This window comes from Ahaetulla prasina, chromosome 4, assembly GCF_028640845.1.
Source record: "Ahaetulla prasina isolate Xishuangbanna chromosome 4, ASM2864084v1, whole genome shotgun sequence".
Lineage (NCBI taxonomy): Eukaryota > Metazoa > Chordata > Lepidosauria > Squamata > Colubridae > Ahaetulla > Ahaetulla prasina.
In genome coordinates this window covers 122,815,013-122,842,044 of record NC_080542.1, presented here as the reverse complement: position 1 = coordinate 122,842,044, position 27,032 = coordinate 122,815,013, and the positions used below count along the sequence as shown (strand labels likewise).

Here is a 27,032-nt window from a genome sequence, read left to right as displayed (position 1 = left end):
AATGGCTTTCCAAAGCAACATTCTAACATAATCTTTGCTTATAATTCAAAAATTCGTTTCTCTCCTTGTAACGGTCATTTATCAAATCAGGTTTGCAGACATGTGCAAGTTTCCAACAATTTTTTTTCAGATAACAAAAATTACCCATTGCATAACCCATTGTTATAATAGAAATATGTTAGCTTTGGTTTGAAATATGTTAACTTTGTCACTAGTTAAGTAATTTATCCATGCTTCAACTCATCTAATATAGACTAATCTTTACTGGTTGGGAATACAGTGAAATATAAGCAAACCTTAAATGAATCAATATTGGTACCAAAGTATTAATAAAAATTAACTAAATACATTTAAATTAACTAAAATTAAAAACTAGCTTATTTTCCTAGAACACATTAAATTGCGATCAATAAATATGACATAAAAAGCTTGCTTTCCAAGTTGGATTTCCCTGTCCCTCACTTCCAGATGGAAGTGAAATGACATTTTCCATTATTCTTATGTAGATGTCCTTTAACAATTTGTTTTCCCAAGGAAAGCAGAGGCAATCAGTGACATCATTTGTTAGTCACAGTGATACCCTGACCTAGCCAAGCTAATGAGTTGTCTGATATTTCTGAAATACCAATAGATGATTAACCTTTTTGTTTCCTAGCAGGCAGCCAATGCAAGGGAGCTGGGTTGAGAAATCATTGTTCTCAGCATGGAGGTATATTTTATTACCAATTATTAAAACATCACAAATATCCATTGGTAGAAAGATCATGCAACTTTTTCAAGTTGCACTGAGACAAAGGTTACTAGTACATTGATAAAACTGCGGGGGAGTCATTGTGTGTGCCCACAAATCAGGGGTGAAATCCAGCAGGTTCTGACAGGTTCTGGAGAACTGGTAGTGGAAATTTTGAGCAGTTTGGAGAACCGGTAGCGGAAATTTTGAGTAGTTCGGAGAACTGGCAAATACCACCTCTGGCTGGCTCCAGAGTGGAGTGGGAATGGATATTTTGCAGTAACCTCCCCCTGCCCCGCCTACCAAGCCACACCACACCCACCAAGCCACACCCACCAAGCCATGCCCACAGAACCAGTAGTAAAAAAAAATTGGATTTCACCACTGCCACAAATAATATTGTGGCATTTATGAAATGAACTTCATTCTGTATGGCCTAGAAACTCAACACATTAGGGAAACATCATTCTGGTGCAATCAGATTTCAAGACTCATCTTGAAGGAATGCAGACATGAGAAAGAGATAGCTTATAGAAACAACCTTAAAAGAAATTAGAATGATGTGGCAGAATTGTTGGATGGCATCAAGAAAGAAAGTGAATAGAGCTGTATTCTGCTGAAAAGCCAATTAGCCACGTTTATCAACTAGCCCTTTTTTTTTTCTATTTCTCTCTTTCACTCTCTTTTTCTATTGATTTTTTTCATTGGGTATAATTTGGGACATATTTAAGACAGAGACTGATGAATGGGAAGTTATGTACTTGTCCAATAAAGAAGATGAAAGAGGGATGCCGCACTTGTTATTTTATGGCAATCAAAACAGGAATGTTCAAAATGTTTGTGCCTCATTGCAGAATTCTATTCCCTTCCAATTATAGTTGGTGCAAGAATTTATTAATTGTTTATGCTAGATGACAGCCTACTAACTTACCTGGTCTTTTGATTGAATGTATGCTACTGTTTGGTGCCTTGTTTTATAATACAGTTCTGTGGTTCTAACTTTGTAATTACGTAATTACAAAATTGTATAATAATTGAATAAATTTCTAAGTAACAATAAATGTGACAAGTAGACCTCTGAGACATAAATATATAATCACAGATATCTACTCCAGCCCTTTTAGGTGCCAATAAATACTTTGAATGAGAAGAAGGTATGTAGGGAACTGCAATGATTAAATGAGATGTTTGCATTGGTTTTTATTTGGAAAGTCACCTAGTTTTTAACAAAAGCATAATATATAAATCATTATTTTAAATATCAGATTTGAAAGGCATAGTCAACTGAAATCACAGAAACAATACAAATACTGTATCAACTCTAGTAAATTGTCCTTAATGACAAGGGAGTCCTATGCTATTGATACAATGTTTTATGCGGTCAGCTGCAAGGCATGGAAAGATGGCTTTCTGACATCTGGCAAGAAGATATGACAGCATCTGCTCAGAAAGCTGTTCCTTGATTGCTTTGCTTAAGAGCAAAGGAACTGGCTTTAAATCACACCTACAAAAAGGGAAGAAAATTAGGGACTGTTTTCTTCTTGCCTTCTTCATTCTAAACAAATCATAATAATTACTAGCAGGAAACTCAAATTCTGAGCCAGTTGCAATTCTTGACTTAATTTACTCTCTCAACTCTCTGACATAAGTCACACACACAGATGTGAGTCAATGTAGATCAAAACGTGTTATATGCAAACATGTACAAACCAATATGGTATTCTCTGAATATGTTACAACTCTTAAGAAATGCCAGGTTGGAAAGCCTTCTAATCTAATATCCTTTTTCAAAAAACAGTCCTGGGTCTGGCTTAGTTGAAAACAAAAGAATTGGCAGTTGCTTTATCTTTTTTTTAAGCCACTTCAATTCTCCAACTCTTGTAAATTCAGAAATTAATCTTCACCTTTTGGTTTAGAACAAAATTGAAAGAAAAAAATAAAGGGAAGAATTATAGGAGAGGAAAGGCCAATTAAACACATTCATCTTAATTCACCATGATGTAAATTATTCCAATATTGTCTTTTTCCTTAGGTCATTTGTTATACATTCTAAGCAATCACATTTGGAGAACTTCCGATACAATGATGAAAATTTCCATTACCTTATCCAAATTTTATAACTATATTATAAAACCAGGCACCAAACAGTAGGTTATCCTGTGTCATTTCCACAATATCATTATAATTCAAATGACACATAGAATGTCATTTGCATCCACTTATGTCACTTAAACCAAAATGGAAATATTACACAAAGTGGAACTACAGATTATGATGAAGGTAAAGATAAGCAAAAGGAGTTTTCCAAAAGCATTTTTGCTAGAGTAATTCAGTTACAGAGAGGGGGAAAAAATCCATGCTACTGCTAAGTCCCCTACATAATTACTTCCCAAATCAATTTTTCCCAATTTCCATTTCAGAACTTTCCCTAAAGCAGAAAAAAAAAATCAATGGTTAGAACAAGCAGCTCTTTGCTGTGGAAAAATTAAATAGGCACTGTCTACAGTTCCTGAATAATTTAAAAATGTTGAAAAACAATATAGTTTATTACATAATATATTTTATTGCTCCCCCAGTCCATTTTTTGAAAATAAAAAGTAGTGAAATACTCAGTATATATATTTTTTGTTCTGTAATACTATCTAAATTGTGTGGTTGACTTATTTTTGGAAAAGGATCTTTCAAAACAAAATAAAATGGCAAGAGAATAATCACGCTTGAATTGGAACACTACTGTGATACAGGAAGTCTGGACCCATTTAAGAACAAAATCCAGACACTTCAAAAAAACAAAACACAAAAATAAAAACAATTTTTGTTTGTTCTGAAATCTTTTTTTCACACACTCTTCTTTACAAAAAATCCTTTAATATTTTGTATGGATCCAAATTTACATAGAACAAAACCTAATTCTTTGTGCAGCCTAGTTAATATATACATTAGAAGTTCAGGGAACTAAAGTGCTGCATTACTCCACTCTAAACCAACTGCAACTTTCTTTGTCCTGGTTACTCTTCAGAAGCATTGGATTTGAGAGCCATTTAGAAGATATAAAATCAGAAAGTTCAGTCCATTGTGATTGCGATGTCATTTATTTTCCATTCTTCTACAGTATTTTTAATTAATATGCCAGACATATTCTCTACCAAGAATTAAGATCTCTCCTCAAGAGTGTCAGAAATCCAACACAGAGTTGAATGCATGTTTTGCTTTGACATTCATCTTATAAATACATCTTCTCAAGGAGGGCAAAACCCAGCAGAGCTGAATGCATGTGATGTTTTAATATTCATCCCATCAGTTCATTGTGATCTGATAATTAAAAGATTCTTAACAAGTACATTATTGTCATATAATAGTTTGTTCTTGCTAGGTCTTCATAATTCCTTCGTATAAGATTTACTTTCAAGTGGTTCTGACTAAAGCCAATTTCAAATACAAAGTGTTGTGAAGTTGCCATGTAGAACTAATAAATGAACAAAAACAAAAGAGGTATATATTTGACTATCGAATGGAATGCCTTTTATGCACAGAATTATGCACAGTACTCATTACACCGCATGAGCATTTAACATTAGCCCCAAATTTCTTCAGTATTAGAAAATTCCCTGGAGTGGGCAGGGAGCTTTGCACTGAAGGAAGGAGGAAAAAAATGGAGTTCACCAAACAAAGCACAACTGGCAACAGAATACATCTCCATGGAACAGAAACACATTGTGCACTGTACTTTAACTTTAAAATTCTAATTGGGCTACCCTAGGAGAAAGTGAATTATGCAAGTCAAAAACCTGAATAGTTTACCTCCTGGGAGGAGGAAATGGGTAGGAGAGAGAGGGGGAGAAACTGATTTCCTGAATCAATTTCTTTTCTGTTTCTGAGGAAGGACAACAATATTCACGTTTCAATTGTCAACTTGGCTTAACTTAGCAACTTGCAAAATAAAAAAGAAAGCTTATAGAAATCTATTGAATTTGCTCAGTACTAACTTGAATGAGAAATAGTTCCAACTTCTCTGTCAGATGGAGAGAAAAGGGGGTTACATTTCAACTTCTTTATTAGCTCATTTTGATAATGCAATTACCCATACAGTGAACCTTTTAAAGGCACATAGCACATGCATATTCTCACAAAAATGCTGCAAAAATATTCGAACAAAGCTAGTATAAATACCTAAATAGCATGCAGAGATTTTGAAAATTGGTTACCACTGTCCAATATGTGAAAATCAGCTTAATTTTTGCATATATAGTGGCAATATAACTGAGTAATGAGTTGCCATTTTAGCATGTGAATGGAAAATTGAGAAAGTTTTGCCATGGGATGAAGCAAGCCAAGAATTGTTTGGCGAAAGGCTAGAAGCATGCAAAGTCAATGATGATGGGCAAGAAACAGGAGAGTGAGAAATGTATGGTCGGGAGTTGCCTTAGCTTATTAAGGCAAGACCTGATTTCTGAACCAGCTGCTAGACAAGGAAGGAAAATTATTGAGAAATTAAGGTGGTTTAGATCATAATCTTCTTGGGAGGGATACTACGCCACAAAATAGGCAAATATCACAAATATATGGGAACATTTTGTAAGAAAAACTAACATTTGAGAACATAGTAAAACACAATAAGGTAACAAAATTTCCATAATAATAATATCTTGTTTTAGATTATTCAAAAAATAAAGAAGGACAAAGATATCTTCTCAAATGTGTAACCAACAAGGACAGAAATAGACAGGAATGGAAATCTATAAAAAGAATAAACAACAAATATGTTGGACCTGACCAAAAATTAGAGAACATAATTTCTCCCACTTTTTCTTCAGAAGCTACTTAGGATGCATGTGTTTGAGAACAAATAAATAGTATCACTAATGCTTTACATAATAGATATATCCTGGCGCATTTGCTTGGAACAGAGATCAATATTCCTTTTATTCTAAGAAATATTTCATATTAAGTGCTTTCCTATCTAAGTTACTTACAGTAGATAACTTAGATAACTTACACAAATAACAATAATAATAGCATTGTTTCTATCTCTGCAATGTGGATTTAATATTTGTTTTGTCTTATATTCTCTTCTAGTGATTGCACAGACATGACCACTCTACTTTAAGTTACGAATACTATGCATCATATACACATGCAAAGCTTGTCTTCGGGTCACTACCACTTGTCCCTAAAATTGGCATTGTCAGTTCTTGATGGGGAAAAAAGTCATGGCGCATCAGCCAAAACTTGGGGTGAAAGCCATAGAATAAGATTTCTCCTCAATAAAGAAGAGCTGTCATGCTGTTTCCAGTAACAATACCAGCCATGGTTTACTGCAGATAATACACAGAGTAAAATTGTGGCATATTTGGAAAATCAGAAATAAAAATATGCTGATTCCAAGCTATGGAATGAATTCCCTCAGGATCTGCCCTCTGTACTTTCAAAAGGTAATCAAGTTCTTTTTCTTCAACTATGCATCCAGTGAGCTAGTTTAAACATGATTTTTATTTGTTTTTATGAGATTTGAAAGTATCTTCCTTCCTTCCTTCCTTCCTTCCTTCCTTCCTTCCTTCCTTCCTTCCTTCCTTCCTTCCTTCCTTCCTTCCTTCCATGAATATCAAGCCTTGAGAGAAATAATAAAAAAAATATGCAAGCTGATGATCTGGTCTTGGAATTAAGCATATAGAAACTATTTATTTTATAGACGGGGATAGTAGACTCAAGATACTTGTTCTGCTATTCTTTGTGTTTTAAGAAATTGCCTAAACTGTAAATAGATTTAAATTTTCTTTCTTAAAGTTCATCCTGCTGGGATTTTTTAGGAAGAAACCAGTGATTGTTTGCAATATAAGAGTTCACTAGAAACTAAACGACTATCAGTGGAGGATTTAGAACAAATCCAATTGTATCTGTTGAACTGATAATATGCTTATTAAAAGTAAAAAAATGATTTTAGCATGTATTCCTCCTTAGGAGGCATTTTACATGCATTTACCCTTTCTGTGATCAAATATCAGATGAAAAATAAACGAATTTTTAGGAATATTTAAAACCAGATTGGAAAAATAGAGGTAGTCTGGTGGTAATGATCATTAAATAAAGCAGTTTTGGCTTTGGCTAAGGTATATGTCAAAATGCACATAGAGTAGGTTATTAAATAAATCAAAGCCAAGACATAGAAACACATCCCAGAGTGTATAACTTGGGAGTTTTCACATATAGAAAAGCTACAACATACTACAGAAATTTAGGCATTATGCGTTAAAGTACAAGTGGGGGGGGGAAATCCACTCATTAAACCAAATATTTAACATCTGTCTGTCTGTCTATCTGTCTCTCTCTCTCTCATCTCCTTTAATGAAACTCACTTCTCCTTTAATGAAACTCAAGGTGGCAAACATATCTAATGCTGCTTCCTTTTCCAGTTTTTCCCACAACAACCCGGTGAGGTGAGGTGAGGTGAGGTAAAGTGAGAGAGATTGGCCCAAGGTCACTCAGCTGGCTTTCATGGCTAAGTTGCCACTAAAACATGCCATGTCCCAGTTCCTAGCCTGGTGCCTTAACCACAAGACCAATCATGGCTGTTAGTGAATGGATTATAATGGATAACAGATCTCAAGAATCATTTTTTAAAAAAGTAGATCTCATGATCCAAATTTTATCATATGAGGAACAACCAAGAAATGAAATAGACCCCATTATTATTATCAGTAAAAAAAGAATACCCAAGTGTCAGTACTGAAAGAGTGTCCAGTTTCACTTAAACACTTTAACATTTAACGAGGTACTCTTCACATTTAAATCATTATCTTGCCAGTTTAAGCCACAAATCAAAATTTAAACAATAGATTTTAAAGAGTGCTACATTCTAGCAAAAGTTTTTGGAGAAGGCCACATAATTAAGGAATTGTAATTGCAATGTACAGTCTTTAGCAGTAGTAGCAAACCTTTTACTCACTTGAGTGAGTGTTGAACAGGTATGTGCTTCATGCCATACGAACTAACGCACAGCTCTTCCCTATGTGCTGCATGCACAACCGTACCATCTACGCATGTGCACAGCTTTCACATACGCCCCCACCGTGCGCTGCGCATGCAACCACACCATTGCGCATGCGCACAGCTTTTACTCGCATCCCCACCATGTGCTGCACATGTGCACAGCTTTTGTGTATGCATCCCACCATGGGCTGCACACACAATTGCACAATCTGAGCATGTGCATGGTTTTCACACATGCTGCACATCAGTACTCTTGCATGCGTGCAGGAGAGCTCCGAAAACCAGCTGGGGTCCCTGAATTCACGCATGCGCACCAGAGGCCCGAACATCAGCTGAGGCATGCGTGCATGCGCAGCTGCGGGTGAGTTGGGCGACAGCTCACATGCCCGGAAAAATGGCTCTGCATGCCACTTCCAGCATGTGTGCCATAGGTTCGCCATCTCGGGTCTATAGACACCAAGGCATATATGCTGTGCCAGTAACATTCATGTTTTCCCTGCCCAAACATTAAAATTGTAATTTTTTGACATTTAAATTTAAAAGGCCAATTATTTTGAAGTCTCTCAAGATTTGCTGAAATAATAAGAAAATGCTTTAGTGTTTCCCAGGTCCCAGGAAGAAAAATTTTGACTTAAGTATTCAATTCCATATCTATCTTTTAGCTTGCCAAAAATAGTCTCGGTGGCTTTACTTTATAGAAAAACTCTTATTCTTATTAGCATAATGTGAGAATCTAACTGGATTTTAAAAGCACTTTCTAGATATCCAATAGATAGAAATTTAATCCCCAATCTCTTTAATACCAACATCTTTAGTGTTTACACTTTGGAATGAACAGCTTCTTTTAACCCATATTTACTTTAATGAGTACTATTACAATTCTTATATATGAAAAAGATTTTGGATTTGAACATAGTGGTTTTTCTTGTAGCATATTGTAGACATTTTAAATTTATCATAGTAATTTTTAAAAATGACCATGAAGATAATTCATGTATATCTATTATAACTTGTCTAAATTATGTTGGCAGGAAAGGAAATATATCTCATTCTCTTTGATAGCATTTAATCCTTCTGTTGTTTTAAATAACTGGAAAAGTCACCTAATAATATTTTACAACTAATTGTACTGTTTGTTTACTATACATTAAGGCAAATAAAACTGTAGAGTGACATCAGAAATGAATTCCTTTCCTGAATTTTAATTGCCAAGTCTGTAACTACAAAACACTAGAAAATGTTAATGTACCTTTTTATTGAATCAGTTGGGTTTAAAGGTGTGGAAAATTGTTTTGCATAAAAATTAACAAAACCTAGAACTTTGAAAATCCTACATTTTTTCAATATACTTTCCAAAGAGATTACTCTGTCTATACAAATACAATTCTGTAAAAAAAAATACTAAATAAATAAGTTTAAAATATTTATTTCTCAGTGTGATAAATTACAGCAAGATTCTATACCCTATTTATGTTCTTAATATAAATAATTATGTAGAGCCAGCTGCATTCAGAATTCCCCCTTCCGTTCAGATTTCTCCATGCCAATGCTATGAAGTAAGCATGTACTGACAGCCTTAACATGAGCTAGGTTATATTACAACTATTATCAAAAGTTCATTTGTGGTAGGAACTAATATCAGGAGCATTCAGATATCAATTTATATCATGAAAGGTAATCCTTCAATAGAATAGCAAAACACAGACATATACCTCTCTGAAATAATACAAGGTACTTAAAAACTACCTCAGCTGCTCTAGAATTGGAGTCTAACGACAGCATTTGCAGTACAACTTGGCAATTGAATTGCATAAAAGTATAGCAAAAATAAGTATCAGCATGTAGAGTCTTACTTTAACTTCCACCGTCTTCCCATTGTGGTCAATATGCCTCTCAAGATATTCTGAAGACAGTAGATCACTGAAACAATAGGAAAAAAATTTATATCAATTTATATATTTATCAAATCTATATGCCTGTTGTGGCTCCAGACCCCCTGGGCCTGGCCCCCTGCCAGAGAGTGACTCAGAGAGTGAGGAGGAAGGGCCGTCAGGGCTCCCCTCCGCAGGGCTGGCCTCTCTGGCTCAGCTCCAGGAGCCAGAGGCAGGCCAGGTGGAGGAAGTAACGAGGCCTCTGTCTCCTGTATCTCCCCCGACCCAGGCAATGCTCCCAGACCCAGCTGTGGACAATCAGTCCTGGTTAGATCCCAGGTTTCGTAGACAAGAGAAGCGGGAACAACAGAAGAAGGGGTGGAGCAGACCTAGAAAGTGCTGAGTCATGGAGCCACACCCCACAGGGTATAAAAGCAGGAGGGGCTGCTCTACTACTTCGTGACGGACAAATCAAACTGACTGGAGAAAACTTGAGCTGAACTATTTGACTGAGCATTTGGCTTGGATTGCTGTTTTGTTCCTGACTTCCTGGTTTGCTCCGGTAACGAGCTTCTGACATGCCAGCATCCAGGAAGATAAAAGAAAACCTTGGCAGAGGCCCACTGGTTTGCTGCCAGAGCTGATAGCTGCCGTGGACTAAATTGCCGGCTAACCGAGTCATTTCACGTGCCTCCCGGACTGAGGTGGGGGGACAGAACAATGCCTGTCATCTCACATGAAAAATTATACACATGCACCCACCCACACAATTATTTTCCACTATATCTCTGTGCTAACCACCTAGTAAAAAGTACCATTTGTGAATAACCTGATAGAAATTATTTTTTGTGTGTGTTCATATATGTGCTAAAAACACTTCGCAGATATATATATATATATATATATATATATATATATATATATATATATATATATATATATATATATATATATATATATATATATATATTTGTTTTCTGAGGTTTTCGCGGGTGTTTGTATGTAGGTCTTTGGTTATTCGGGTTTTCTCCCGCGTAAAATTGGAAGTGTCTTGGCGACGTTTCGACGAAGTCTCATTCGTCATCTTCAGGCTTCAGCTTCGTGCTTCTGGGAGCAATGTGTGATTGCAGCTGTTTCTTCCTTTTTAACTGCTAGTGGGGGTTTGAACTGATTGGGTGGGAGCTTGGCTGTGCTCTGATTGGATGGGGTTTTTTTGTGCTCTGACTGGCTGGGGGTGTGTCCTGTTTGGGTGGGGTCTTGGCTGTGCTCAGATTAGTCTGAGCTGCAGGGGGACTTGGCTGGTGAGCTGCACTGCTGCTGTTTGGCTTCGTGTTCGTGGTCCAACACCTTAAAGCCACAGGACACGATATTGACTTTAAAAAGACCAGAACTATCGCCAAAACTGAACACTTTAACAACAGAATAATCAGAGAAGCCATTGAGATAGAAAAACACCCACACAGCATGAACAAACAAGATGATACCTCCCGCCTACCAGCCATTTGGAAACTCGCCCTTATTGACAAACGAGTCCTTAACACGAGGAATGACACCAGACCCACACTCACGAGGTCCACACAGGATGTCATCACCACACATCCACCCAGAAAGCAGACCCAAACCCACACTGATCAGGAAGCACGACCAAGGACCAGAAGCCAGACCGCAGCTGCAACATTAGCCATTTCAAACCCTTCCAATCCATACATGCAGCAGACTGACACCCACTATGAAGATGTAGTACGACCACGAACACGAAGCCAAACAGCAGCAGTGCAGCTCACCAGCTCAAGTCCCCCTGCAGCTCAGACTAATCTGAGCACAGCCAAGCCCGCACCCAAACAGGACACACCCCCAGCCAATCAGAGCACAAAAAAAACCCATCCAATCAGAGCACAGCCAAGCTCCCACCCAATCAGTTCAAACCCCTACTAGCAGTTAAAAAGGAAGAAACAGCTGCAATCACACATTGCTCCCAGAAGCATGAAGCATAAGCCTGAAGATGACGAATGAGACTTTGTCGAAATGTCGCCAAGACACTTCCAATTTTACGCGGGAGAAAACCCGAATAACCAAAGACCTACATATATATATATATATATATGGAGAGAGAGAGAGGGAGGGAGGGAGAGGGAGAGAGAGAGAGAGAGAGAGAGCCAAGCCCTCTTCTCAAATAAAATATGTTATCTAGAAATCAGTTTGCCAATAAAATGTATTACTTTTTTCTAAATATGATAAAGAAAACAATATGTGGCAGAACTCATTTCTTTTTTCTTTTGGCATTTTAATCCTCTTGTATGTATTAACACATTATGAAACATTTCTACACAACATCATCTTTATTTCAAATATTCTTTGTTACTAAGGTGATTAGCTCTGTGGAAGTAATCATTCTGTGGAAGTCACATGAGGAATTCTGGCATGTTATAAATCAGGGGTGTCAAACTTGTGGTGTCACGGTGGCATCACATGATGTATCATGACTTTTTTCTCCTTCTCTAAACCGGGCATGGGCATGGCCACAGTGTGACGCACCTGGGCCGCGGGTTGTGAGTTTGACAGCCCTGTTATAAACCTTGGCACAACCTTAAAAGGGGATAGGAGTTCAAGGCACAGGCATAAAGAATTTCTCAAAATCTCCAGTGTAATGCTCATGGACATTAGGAGACATGGGCAAAACATTTTGAGCTTAAGGCAGCTGATTTGAAACAGGTTTTTCAACCCTTTTGAAACTCAAAGTATCTGTTATAGAGATAGAAACACTTCCCAAATATTCAGAACTCAAAGTGTTTCAAATTCAAAATGGAGTATTTTGAGCAGAAACATCTTAATTTGAAACTTTTTTTATCTCCTAAATATTAGCAAGTTTTTCAGGGCACCCTCCCTTCTGACTTAAGAGCATGTGTCAGGTGCATATAAGTAAATTCATACAATATCTATGTGCACAAGAAAGAGGGCATTTTTGAAAGGAAAGCACTCGCCCTCACACTCTCTTTGTTTTTAAAATTATTTCTCAGTTCCACGGAGAGAAAATTGCATGGAAAATGCTTTTCAAAGCCATGACTGGTGCAATCAAAACCTCTTTTGTGAATACAAAGCACAGAATGTAAAACTCATTTCACTCAGGCAAGAATCATCCTGACATTTCATCTAACATCACTTAAGGTAAAAAGTATGTTAAAAAATCAGATTTCAGAACCTTTTAATGCAATGCATAACATTTCATTCATTTCATTCATTTCAGTGGCTGGAAAAACAACAGCACAATATTTGTTTTGAAGAACTCTAAACCTAGATGTACACGTAATTCATTAAACCCAATGGCCAGCTTGATAAAATGTTAAGCAAATAATATACAAATAGTAACTCAGCTGTTAAATAGCATGATAAAGCTGGGTATATACACCATAAAAACAGTCTAAAGAACTCAAAACATTCAAAATACACATTAAATTGTTACTAGTTTAACAATCTAATGGCCAGTGATTTCTTCCTATACATAAATGTTTGCAATATTATATGTAACAAAGTCCTTTTTAATCTGACAGTAAGGGGGAAATGATCCTGAATGAATTGAACAATGCAACAGATGAGCAGCAACATAGCTGGTGTGGTTATCTGTATAAATGTTACAGTAGAATAAAACTTGAGCATAATAAGATAGTTTGGCCCTATGGTTAAAGACACCAGAAAACCTTAAGCATAAAATCTTAAAATGGAAGACTTGAGCCAATCAGTCTCTCTCAGCCCTACGAAAAAAGCAATGGAAAACCACTTTGGACAATATTGCAAAGAAACTGCCTGGATTTCTTCAGGCAGTTCCAAGCAATTAATTCATGGTTTAAACTCTGTTTTCTGTGACTGCTAATAGAAGCACATCAGCTATACTCTTTCTGCCTCTCCTGGCTTTGGGGAATAAAGAAAATAGCTAGCAGGTTTTCTTATACAGAATTTCCTATTTTTAAAAAGAATTCACAAAATGCATTGGGGAGGGGGGACCAGAAAACCTTGGTTCTATTACATCCATAACTCTACTCTGATCTTTTTTATAACTGTCATCTCACTGCACATCTCACTGCCCTTCAAAATATTAATACTCTTGGGTCAACAAAATATTCTCCTTGTGGTTTCTCCTATTGCTAGTATAAATAAACCTTTGAGGACTGATTTTCTGTCTCCGTCCTCACTCTGGAGTAACGACCTGGCCTTCAGCCAGTGGATACATGGTTCTTATCAGTCCTGGACGGGAAAACGCAGCTGCCTGCCAAAAAGTTCAAACAGATTAAGACTTCAGCTCACTTCGACATGGTTCAGCTAATTTGCTTCCCGTAGAACTGAAAGCAGTCCCAAAACTCTTTATATATCCTGTGGGGTGGGGCTCCTGCCCCACCCTTCCCTTTGATGATGCCGCCTCTCTAATCTTCTGAAGCGCGGATCGGTCCAGGCTTGATTGTTATGGTTATCAGCTGCATCTGTAGGCGTAGCCTGAGGAAGGGAGGAATCAGGGGATGTTGGCCTCATTATGTCGTCCGACTGGCCTGGTTCTGGCTCCTGGAGCCGGGCCAAAGGAATCGGTGCTCCTGAGGTAAGCCTTACCGGCCCTTCCCCCTTACTCTCAGAGTCACTTTCGGGCATGGGGCCAGGTTCGGAGGCTGTAGTCCCAACAACCAACAACATACAGGTAGTCCTTGAGTTACAACAGTACTTGGGATCAGAATTTCCACTGCTAAGCAATATGATCATAAAAAGTGCAGTGACCACACTGGCAGTCCCAATGATACTTATTACTGCTGCTAAACGAATTCCACCATTTGTTAGGTGAGGACCCAAGTTATTCTTGGCTTGGTCCCATCTATCCACAAGGCTTGGTAAGATAAGGAATTGCCTTCTCTTCAATTTTCCCTACCCACCTATCTCCCATCATTGTCCCCTTGGTTGTCAGCCTACTCCTGCCAGTTCCCCCTGCTGCCCACCACACCATGCAAAAATACTGTACTGGCAAGTCCTTTTTTTTTTTTTTTGTGCCTTCCTTCATGCTGATACAGCCAGGGTTTGTCTTGTACCTTGTCCTCCAAATTGAGGCCTTGGGCAGGGCTTAAGAAAAGCTCCAGTTGCTGCATCAAAGAGGGACCTGGTCAGCACAGTAGTAGTATGCAGTGTCATGGGCACTGTGGCAATGGGCAGAGTCAGCTGGCAACAGTGAGAAGAAGAGCAGCCAAAAGACAGTTGTAAGTGTAGGTGAGTGCAAATGCGCTAAACATGAACACACAGCGACACTGCCACAGTCAGAACTTCAAGATGGCCCTAAGTCTCTTTGTTCAGCACCATTGTAATTTCAAATGTTTGCTGAACAAATTGATATTAAGTGAGGATTATCTATACTTTCTTATTTTTGTTACAACTGCTTTCTGAAAACTGTTATCCATTCTGTTTATCAAGGAATCAGTAATTTAACTTGGTCCAACCAACTTTAGCTAAGTAGATCATATTCATGATCTACTTAGCTTAAGTTATCACATTTGGTCTAGAGATTAAGCCACTGAAATAGAAACCAGAAGACTGAGAGTTGTATCCCATCTTGGGCACAAAGCTGGCTAGGTGACATTGGCTGACTCACACTCTCAATCCTAGGAAGGAGATAATGGCAAACCACTTCTGAGCTATCTAACTCAATCCAAGAGCTGACTGGACAAAATCAATACAACAGTCAGAGACTAATCACAGGTAGCTAAATTTCTTTGTAGTTGCTGAATTATATTAAATATTCATCAGTTGCCAGACTACAATATTTAAAAATAAATTCTTGATATGTCATCAGCACTCTTATCAAGAAAGAGGAAAGGCTATGTTTGTTTCTTCCTTAGAAGAACCAGAGAAGTTTTTTTTAAAAAGCTAAAATACAGGAATAATTCTCAGTAGAATACTTCTAGTATAGTTCTACTATTCTGCTAGAATAATAGAATAGTTCTCTATAAGCAAAGTTTTCTTTGTGATTTTCAACAACTGAAAGACAGAGGATGAGACAATCCTACAGCACAGCTGCTAAAGAGATGAGGAACTAGGCAGAAAACATGTTTAAGAATAAAACACACCTGTGGTTTAGTATCTTCTTTGAAACATAAACCCACTCTCTGGATAAAAATGATGGCACACAAAACAGTATACAATTAGGTTCCAAAGAGTATTTTATAGCAAACACATGTGCATTTGACTTTTTACAAGGGAAGTCATAAATGTTAATAATATCCAGAGCACTATTATGTCTGAGTTCTTGCTTAAAGCCATAGAGAGTTTAATGTATAACTATATTACCTATAATTTTATTTTGAAGCTTCATCAGTTAGCCTTTGCATTCCAAGTTCTGAACTGAACTGAAGCAATATAAGTCATTTCTTACAAATTATGTTTGCCAACACATATGTTATTATTCATAATATGAATGCTTAAATGGTTATTTTTTCTTTAAAATTACATATATATTTATCTATACCCACAAACTGCTCAACAAAACTTTTTCTTCTTTCAATCATTTTTGGTTTTTATCAATGGTTTAATTTTTAGAGCATAAATACAGAGATTGATAATATAGTAAGATCAAAAATGCCTCCAGAACACCCTTTGGAGTGGGACCAAAAATTTTCACCAAAACAAAACCCACAACTTCTCAGCTAATTCAATAAGCCAAAATAGAATGTTCTTCCTGCATTAAATCAGAAAGCTCAGACTTTCCAAGGAGCTGCTGATGCAGTTCCACAGAGGAATGATTGTGTTTGTCATTTGTACCTAAATAACTGTCTGGTTTGGCACAGCAATAAAACAGAACAGGTACAGATTTCAATGGATAGTTAGGACTGAAGAAAAACATCACCAGTCTACTTTCCATTGAGGATCTGTATACTGCACAAACCAGAAAGAGGGATGAGAAAATATCTACAGACCTCTCACATCATAGACATAATCTATTTCAATTTTTTCCCTCAGGATACTGTTGTAGAGCATTGCATGCCAAAACAACTAGACACAACTAGTTTTTTTCCCCTGTGCCATCACTCTGCTAAACAATTAATTCCCATAGCACTGTCTCATTTTTCATCTTTTCTCATCTTCTCATCTTTCCTACTATCTTCTCTTACAGATTTCTTGTGATTTATCAATTGTTGTTTGTAACTTATGATTAATGATTGTAACTATGATTTATGATCTATGACTATTACTTGCTGTTTATATGTACACTGTGAGCTTATGCACCGGAGACAAATTCCTTGTGTATCCAATCACATTTGACCAATAAAGAATTCCTGTTCTGTTCTGTTCTATTTTATTCTATTCTATTCTATTCTATTCTATTCTATACTATACTATACTATACTATACTATACTATACTATACTATACTATACTATACTATACTATACTATTCTATTCTATTCTATTCTATTCTATTCTATTCTATTCTATTCTATACCATCCCATTCCATTTCATTCCACTCCATTAAGATTAATTGCTAACTTACAACATGGAGAGGGGAATTGAGCTGATCTTAATTATCCAACCACAAACCCCAGATCAAGACCACAAGATCTTTAGCACCTGCCCATCAATCACTTTTGTAGGCATTCATTTAATTAGGAAGAACCAAAAGCAAGAAGTCTGACTAAAGAAATCCCAAAGCAAGAAAAAATTGTCAAAATGCCTAAACGCATCTTATTGTATGGCCAAGGGCATCTACAGCTGAGTCAAAATGATTAAAATGACTAAAAATGGGCATACTGTGCCCAATTCTTGTCTGTTATGTCAGATACAAGGTTTTTTTTTAAAAAAGGAGGGTGGTCAATCCTGGGAGGATCTCTGAGGCATTTGAAAGCCAAGGATTCTTTTCAAATTCAAAGTTCCAAACAGCTTCATCCTGAACCCAGACAAATCCAGGCAGGCACTGCCAATTGCTTAGCGAACCATCACAAGTTGCAGATGGAAAATAGTTGGTTACTATTATTAATTTACTGGCTACAAAATCATTCCATCAAGAGAGATGGTGGGGGGAGGATAAAGTGACAAAATGAGAATCAAATGAGCTTGCCAAAAGTGATCCCATAGAGTTTGTTGTCATTATTGCAGGGACATCAGAAACTGTTTCTTCAAGTTGATGTTACCTCAGAATCATGATATCAGTGACCGTTTCATGACTTCTGCCAACAAGAGACAAAGACAAATTGAACCTGGGAAGAACAACGTGAAGCAATTCAGAATTTCAGCTTTTGGATTTTCTGGGACAGAATTCTGCTGCAGATCATACTAAGGAAAAATTGGTGGTCCTGTAAAATATGTAACTGTTGCCTGTACTATTACACAGAATAATATTCCTGTTGATTAATGATGTAGAGAAAGAGAAGCAGGAAGAGAATGGCCAGAGAAGAGATGGCTTGCTATTGGCTTGTGTTTTCTCTAGCTTTGAATGCATGTACATTTTAGCAATAAACATTTTGGGTATATATCTTCAGAAAGAAAGGCTATCAATAAATGTGAAATGGAAGATGGAGCCAGATCTACAACTAATGGGAAATCCTGAACTTAGTGCCAGTCCTGCAATGTCACATGGGTATACTCAAAGACTCTGCTCAAGACTTTGGAAGCTCAGCCTTATCTTTATAAATGCATTAACTTCCTTGATGGCCACTTTAAAAAATGCTGGCATAACTCTTCCCTAGAATAGCACCGGAAGTGGAAAAGATTAATAAACTTTTATATGCATTTCAAATGCAAAAGTGCACCTACTTCAACAAAGGCAGCATTACAGTTTTTCAACATGTACTCTTACAGTATAAAGAACTGGATATTCTTCAGTAAGGGAGAGGGGAGGAGAGGGGAGGGAAGGAGAGGAGAGGGGGAGGGGAGGGGAGGGGAGAGGAGAAATGTTCAATCCTATATTTTTGTCATATTATATATTTCTAATGAAGTAGAATTTAAATGTAGAATCTTGAAATGATCCTCAAATATCTTTCTGTCATATGGTGCCTGATATAATTTAAATTATGAATTTACATTTTAAAATATAAAGTTACACAATATATATATTTAAAAAAATGTTTTGAAGTAAGAATCAGGTGTATCAAGATGAAGCAATTTTAGAATAGAATAGAATAGAATAGAATAGAATAGAATAGAATAGAATAGAATAGAATTTTTTTATTGGCCAAGTGTGATTGGACACACAAGGAATTTGTCTTGGTGCATATGCTCTCAGTGTACATAAAAGAAAAGATACGTTCATCAAGGTACAACATTTACAACACAATTGATGGTCAATATATCAATATAAATCATAAGGATTGCCAGCAACAAAGTTACAGTCATACAGTCATAAGTGGAAAGAGATTGGTGATGGGAACGATGAGAAGATTAATAGTAGTGCAGATTTAGTAAATAGTTTGACAGTGTTGAGGGAATTATTTGTTTAGCAGAATGATGGCCTTCGGGAAAAAACTGTTCTTGTGTCTTGTTGTTCTGATGTGCAGTGCTCTAAAGCGTCGTTTTGAAGATAGGAGTTGAAACAGTTTATGTCCAGGATGTGAGGGATCTGTAAATATTTTCACAGCTCTCTTCTTGATTCGTGCAGTATACAGGTCCTCAATGGAAGGCAGGTTAGTAGCAATTATTTTTTCTGCAGTTCTAATTATCTTCTGAAGTCTGTGTCTGTCTTGTTGGGTTGCAGAACCGAACCAGACAGTTATAGAGGTGCAAATGACAGACTCAATAATTCCTCTGTAGAACTGAATCAGCAGCTCCTTGGGCAGTTTGAGCTTACTGAATTGGTGCAGAAAGAACATTCTTTGTTGACCTTTTTGATGATATTTTTGATGTTAGCTGTCCATTTTAGATCTTATTTTAGATCTTATGGTTAGTATTTCAGACAAACAACATTAAAAGAGTTCTTTTCTGTATAAGACATGAAATAGAGAGAGAGAACCATATTGATAATGTAAATAATCTGTTTTAAATTCTGTAGGAAAGTGAAATCAGTTGAAATCTGTTCCTGCAATCCATTCAGACAAGGTTTGGAGTTTATTAGACAACCCATAACCCCTTAGCTCATCTTTTCAGAGACATTTCCTTGCCAAATTCCTCAATACCTTTAACAATGACTCAACTTCTACAGGTAATTGTCAAGTTACAACCACAATTAACATTGGATTTTGTGTTGTAAATCGAGGCACTAATAGGATTAAGCCCAATTTTTCAACCATTTTATAGCAATCATTAAGCAAATCACACAGTTAAATCTAATCCAATGGGCATTTTTTCCTGGAAACTGAGAAAAAAATTGTGGTCACATAACTGCAAGACACTGCAACCAGTTGTAAATGTGAGCCAGTCGCTAAGTGCCCAAAAGGCAGTTATATGACAGTGAGATGGGAATTACACCATTTTATGATGGTTGGGAGTGCTTTATGAAGCCATCATAACTTACAATGATCATTAGATGACTTGTCATAAATTGAGGATCTACCTGTAATATATAGCCTTCACTCTATATGTTAGATGCATTCAGATATATATATATGTGTATAGCACAAACCTCAGTACAGGAAATGTTTTACCACATTTTGTATCATGTCATAAATTGATTTACAATAATTTTTATGTCACAATTTTTTTCTAAAATTTGCCAAATTTCCATTCTAAAGGAACCATGGGTCCTGGATTTTGGATATATTCTTTAAGTTTGATGTAGCTTGGTTCAAAAATGAACCTTTAAATGAATCTACATAGGAATGTACTACTTGGATGATTTGCCAGTGCTCATAAGCAGTGTTTGTGATTTGGTTTCCCTCTGCAAGAGATGAGCTCTTCGCTCCCTATTATTTCCATCTGGTATTTCTCCCACAGATGGCAATAAAGTAGTTCAGAAACATTCTGAATGTTCTTCCAAGAAAGTCAATCTTTTTTGGCCAATGAGAATTATATTTTAAAAAGAAGGAACCGTTTCCCCAAAGAACTGCTTCAAGTGGTATCATTTTAACACTAGTCAGGAATACAGGAATTCAACTTTTTGCACAAGCAGAATTTCAGAGCCATGCCAACATTGTCAAGGAGCTTTGCTTCCAAAACTGACTGATGCTGGAGGCTGGATTTATACAATAAATAGGCCAAACTTTTAAGAAAATTAAGTCATCAGGGAGAGACCTGATGGATTTTTAGTCTCAGAGATGGTGAGGAGAAGGTTTGGTGAAGAACAGAAAGGATGATGAAGGCAGCAGTGAACTCAAACCTATGGCAAATGGGGAAAAATACTTTGCTACTCAGTGTCTCCATTCAGGCGTGTAAAAGCCCTCTAACCTTTCAAATGAAACAACTTACTTTCCTGGAGAATTTTTCCTCCATCAAAGTAGGAAAGAGCTACCTACTATATTGAAATTTTGTTCAGACTATATAGCTGGACTAGTTTATATCTTTTGAATTTGTCCACATCAGGGTTTTTTGTTTTGTTTGGGGGTTTTTCCTAGATATTATAGAGCAGGTGTCCCCAACCTTGGCAACTTTAAGCTTGGTGGACTTCAACTCCCAGAATTCTTAAAGTTGCCAAGGTTGGGGACCCCTGTTATAGAGCTTAAGGATCCTTGCATAGGATAGGATAAAGCTTGAGATCAGCATATATCAGAAGCTGATGACAATGAATGGTCAAGAAGCCGAATGGCATTCCTAGATAGCATCTATATAACTTCAAATTACATTATCTGTAAAATGTTAAGGAAAAGTTTTTAATTCTTTTTTCTTTGGGAATGGTGACAGATACTTGATAAGATTGAAAACCCCTGAAATGCATGTTGAACATTTGCACATGTAATGTTCAGATTCAATTTCCAACATCTCTATTTGCATATGTAAATTGACACCAGAAGGAAACCACCATCATTCCAATCAGAGTTGTAGATTAGATTGACCAGGACACTGACTCAGGTTCATATTCAGTTTTAGAAGGGTTCTTTCCTTCTCAGAAGGAAAATTTATCCCATAATCAATCATTAAGTTGCTCCCAAATGGTCTTGTCCTGAAGAATTTATACAGCAGTCAAATCCTTCAAAGTTAGCTTCCTATAAGTATTCATAAAATAATTATTAGATGAAGAAGAATCACAGACTAGTTCAAGGTCCAAAGTGCACAGAACTCTGTTCTCACATTCTGTATTCAGAAGATGCAGCAGTGCATTCTCAGGTCAGTGAAATATCAGGGTTTCTAGAAAGGCAAAATTTATGACAGTATCACAAATATTACTGGAGTGCATTCCACAAAGCACCTGTTTCTGCTTAAAGCTCCATCTTACCATTGAATATAGCTAGTATCCCTCAATTAGATTGTTAAAATTGGTTTAACATGTTATACCAGAGCTCCAACATCAGACTATGACCAAAGCAAAAAGAACTAAATGTAAATACACAATTATTCTCAAAATAGAATAGAATAGAATAGAATAGAATAGAATAGAATAGAATAGAATAGAATAGAATAGAATAGAATTTTTATTGGCCAAGTGTGAGTGGACACACAAGGAATTTGTCTTGGTGCATATGCTCTCAGTGTACATAAAACAAAAGATACGTTCATCAAGGTACAACATTTACAACACAATTGATGGTCAATATATCAATATAAATCATAAGGATTGACAGCAACAAGTTATAGTCATACAGTCATAAGTGGAAAGAGATTGGTGATGGGAACTATGAGACGATTAATAGTAGTGCAGATTCAGTAAATAGTTTGACAGTGTTGAGGGAATTATTTGTTTAGCAGAGTGATGGCCTTCGGGAAAAAACTGTTCTTGTGTCTAGTTGTTCTGGTGTGCAGTGCTCTATAGTGTCGTTTTGAGGGTAGGAGTTGAAACAGTTTATGTCCAGGATGCGAGGGGTCTGTAAATATTTTCACGGCCCTCTTCTTGATTCGTGCAGTATACAGGTCCTCAATGGAAGGCTGGTTGGTAGCAATTATTTTTTGTATATACTTTCCAGGGCAACCTGGTAATCTGTCCAGTGGTTCTAGATGCAATGGCTCTTATGAGATGGACAACTGTTATCTTTCAAGGTAAGCCAGACCAGGAAATGGATTTCACACTGGAAATTTTATTGATGGAAGCTACTGGAATCTTGAACACTTAATGTTTTCCATCTCACCCTCTTATCAAACAGTCAAAGTAGTGTTAAGTATAAAGAGCAAGGAAGATGATCTTGATGGATATATGCAGAACATGATCCCTAGACAAAAAGGCCTGAAAAATAAACTCCAGAATATCTAGATCAGGGGTCTGCAACCTTAAACACTCAAAGAGCCATTTGAATCTGTTTTTCACAGAAAAGAAATTACCGGTAGTCATAAAACCTGGGTGGGCATGGCCAACTCGACATCACTCATTCCCACCCAGTCACATGACCCACCCCCAGCCATGCTTACCCAGTTTTGCGGTTCCTGATGTTTTCTGTCACATCTCTCTCTCTCTCTCTCTCTCTCTCTCCCCTCATTCTCCCCCTTCTCTCATTTGTGTCTCTGAGTGTGTGTGTTCCCTCTTGAACCATTTCAAAAACAGGCGAGGGCTGGTGTTTGTTTGTTTGCTGATGTTGCTCTTTCTTCTTCTTTGGGTGCTTTTTACCAGATTCCCAGATAAATGAAGCTCTTTTATCCCCTTGATGTGGCTCCCTGTTGCTTGAACCCACCACTGGCTGGCCCCGCCCCTCGTCCTTCCCTCCCAGTCACTCCTCACCTGGCCTGAGAAGGTAAGGGTAACAGCAGGCGATGGAGATTTGTTCGATATTCCAGAGCAGGAATGAACCACCCCCACACTTGCCATATCTTGCAGGTGCTTCTTCCGGCCCTTGTTGGTGCTGCTCACACCTTGGTCATTCTGGAAGACACGCAACTTGCTCTACACTCTGAGACACTGGCTTGGCCTAGCTGTGGCTGAGGCCACTGCTGTCCATAATCTGCCCGCTGCTCTCACAGCACCTTGTGCAGTACAGTTAAATTTAGCGTGCTTCACAATGGGGAAGATAGTGTCCCCACCTCCTCCTAGAGCCCATTATGGTGCAGAGCATTGGCCACAACCAGGCTGGGCCAGTGTCTCAGGGCAGAGTCACGCATTTCCCCAAGCAAGCGAGGTGCATGCAGCACCAACAAAGGCCAGAAGAAGTGCCTGCAAGATATAGCAAGTACAGGAGTGCTTCACTCCAGCTCTGGAATATGGAGTGAGTCTCTATCCCCCACCATTGCCCTTACCTTCTCAGGCCAAGCAAGGAGTGACTGAGATGGGAGAGCAAGGGGCAGGGCAGCCAGTGGTGGGTTCAGCCGACAGAGAACCATAGCAGGGGGATGAAAGAACCTCATGCGGCTCCAGAGCCATGGGTTGCAGACATCTGATCTAGATAATCTTTGGGAGCTGTTTAGAAAGATACTTCCTTAATCACAGAACAATAAAGAAAAAAGAGGCACAGCACAAGATTATGTTATTAGAGCCAATCTCAATAAAAGTAGTTTAGACTTCCTGTGGAATTGTTTTCATGGTCTGGTCTACCAGAGGAAACTGACATCCCACTTGCACAGGATTGCAGGAGCTATGTGGCCTGGATCTGTCATAATACCGGTGCTATAGATTGGCCTTTGCTCTGCTTATCTAAGTCAACATTCTCTTCCTCAAATGAAGATCCCTCCAGTAAGGCTAAGAAGTTCCAATTTTATGGGAATATATTCGTGGGGATGATCAGGATAAAAATTAGATATATTTTATATAATTTCGCACTGCTACAAATCTCAAATATGAATCAACAATTAAAATCCAAACATGAATTATGTTCAAATGACAAACATGTAATAGCAAAAATATATAAATGTTTGTTAAGATTTGAAGCAGAAAAAAAACAAAGATTACATGACAAAATGATGCATTTTAATTTTGGATATATACTTGGGAGACAATGTGGTTGAGTAGTTTAATTTATGCTTTGTCATAATTATTTATAAAGGTGAATAGTTGATATATAACAATTGAAAAACTACTAAAATATTCAAAGTTATTTTATACCAGTGTTGCAAATGTGAAAAGCATGAGAGGGCATTTCATCAGACATGCTAAACTTGTAAGAAATTAAGAAATTTTAAATACAGATTCACACAAAAATGCAAATTATTTTAAAGATTAATATTATGAAAAAAACAAAATTCTTTTTATTGGAAGTTATGGACAAGAAATTAAAAAAGACTCATGGTAGGCTGATTTTTTATATGGCAACTATAGCAAAATTATTGTAAGAACAATGATAGGAGAATACTGAAATATCTATAGCGGAGAAATGGATTTAAATTGAAACAATTTACACAAATCGCAAAACTGACTTGTTTGGTCAAAGAAAAAAGTTTTTCTGAAAAGACTGAAAGACTTACATGGACTTTTTTGCTGAATGATAATTTATGGATTTGAAGATAAAGAAAGATGAATGAATGAAAGTAAATTAAATAAGGTGCTAAATTGACATATAATATCTAAGAGGGAGAAGTGATAATACAAGTGCAATTATCAACTGAAAAAAGGTCAGAAATTGCTTACAGATTATTTAACTTTGGTTTCTTTTTCTTCCTTCTTCTTATGCTATTTTTTTTTCTTTTCTCCCTTTCCTTCTCTTTCCCCCCCCCCCCACCTTTTTGGTTTGTCTTTTATTCTATAATTTCCCCCCCCCAAAACGTATTAATTAACTTAAATTTAAGTATATATAAAGTTTAATTAAAACTTTAAATTTAAGTATATATAAAGTTTAATTAAAACTTTATTAAGAAATAGGACAAAATTAAAGAAAAAAGAGAAAAAAACGGGGGAAAACAAAAATGGGAGTGTGGGGAAGAAAAATATAGAAATATACTTTTTTGGTACAAATACATATTTTTAAAAAATTAAAAGACAGACAGAACAGAACAGAAATAAAACAGAACAAAGCATTACTTTTATGGTTCTTGGTCCACTACAAATTATGAAACAGATGGGCTAGTCTTGGGGACATGTGGTTCAAAAATGTGTGTAAGAAATATTCTCCCATGACCATTCTTTCAGACTATACTCTTCTCAGTCCATAGATTTTGTCATTTTTAATTATGAGCAACCATTACTGTATTTCCTAAGAGCTGTCCCTTGTTTCTTAATGACATGGGAAGCATCCAGTGTGATAGAATAACGGGCATTAATAACATTCAGTACTATAATGGATTCATAGTAAAGCTGGTTGTTAAAATTGATCTGTTAGGCTATTCTGAAGATTAATCAAGCAAGGTATACACAGTCTGATAAGGGAACACGTAACATTTCAAATTTGAAACAATTTGAGCTCTTAATACCCCTTTTTAGTATATAACTGATTTTGTTTTGGTTTTAGCTTAGAATGGATAGCTCCAGACATTCCAAATGTTTCTGAGATCAAAACAGTCTGCTTGAACAGCTTAAAACACTTCTAGTCAAGTGGCAAAAGCTCATTTGAAACTCCAAAGAAGTATTTCAAATTTGAAATGGGAGGTTTTGAGCTGGAAATATTTCAGATTCAAAACATTCTTCCCATTCTCAAGTCCTGACCTCACTAGGTTTTTTTTGTTGTTGTTCTTTTTGTTTTTTTAGAGAGACACAAGCCTATTTAGAAACAGGATCTAACTGCAAATGCTTCATACTTAAATTGAGTTATATCATTTAATCCTGACAAACACAGTGAACTGAGCAAAGCACCTATAACAACTTTACTGTTGTAGGGCAAAACCAATGATAGCATCTGGGAGTGGCAGAGAATAGGGTTTATATCCATGATGGCGAACCTATGGCCCGTATGTCACAGGTGGCATGCATAGCCATTTCAGTGGCCATGCGAGTTCACCAGAAGTATAGAAACAGGCTGTTTCCTGCCTCTGGAGGGCCTGGGGGGTGGTTGGGAAGGCCAGTTTTTCTCTCTCACGTGGCTCCAGAGCCTCTCTCTGAGTCTGGGGAGGGTGAAAATGGCCTTCCCCACGTCCCCAGGCCCTCTGGAGGCCAGAAACACCCCATTTCCCAACTTCTGGTTGGACAGGAAGTGACATTTTTTGCTGTCCCCAGCCTCCAAAGCCTCTCTAGGAGTCTCTGTAGGCTGGGGACAGCAAAAAAGTCACTTCCTGTCCAACCAGAAATTGGAAAACAAGCCGTTTTTGGCACCAGAAGGTCTCCGGGTGGAGGCTGTTTTCGCCATCTTCAGACTCATTGAGAGGGTCTGGAGCCAGGTGAGAGAGAAAAATGGGCCTACCGGCCCATTGCGTGCCAGAAGAGGGGAGGAGCGGGGGGTCATGTGCGGGGGCAGGGGGCATAGAATTATGGATGTGGGCACACACACACGTGAGACCCTCCCACCCCCTCCCTCCTGGCACACGATGGCAAAAAGGTTAGCCATCCCTGGCTAACA

General features: G+C 37.3%; 1 protein-coding gene across 2 annotated transcripts in view; it reads right to left on the bottom strand.

The window, feature by feature from the left end:
• ADAM22 (ADAM metallopeptidase domain 22) overlaps positions 1–27,032 on the bottom strand; it is a 171,256-nt gene that overhangs the window by 73,738 nt on the left and 70,486 nt on the right. For both annotated transcript variants that reach the window (XM_058182816.1, XM_058182817.1), the window contains exon 4: positions 9,571–9,637. In XM_058182816.1, coding sequence (XP_058038799.1) covers positions 9,571–9,637 — 67 coding nt within the window. The remainder of the gene's footprint in view (positions 1–9,570; positions 9,638–27,032) is intronic.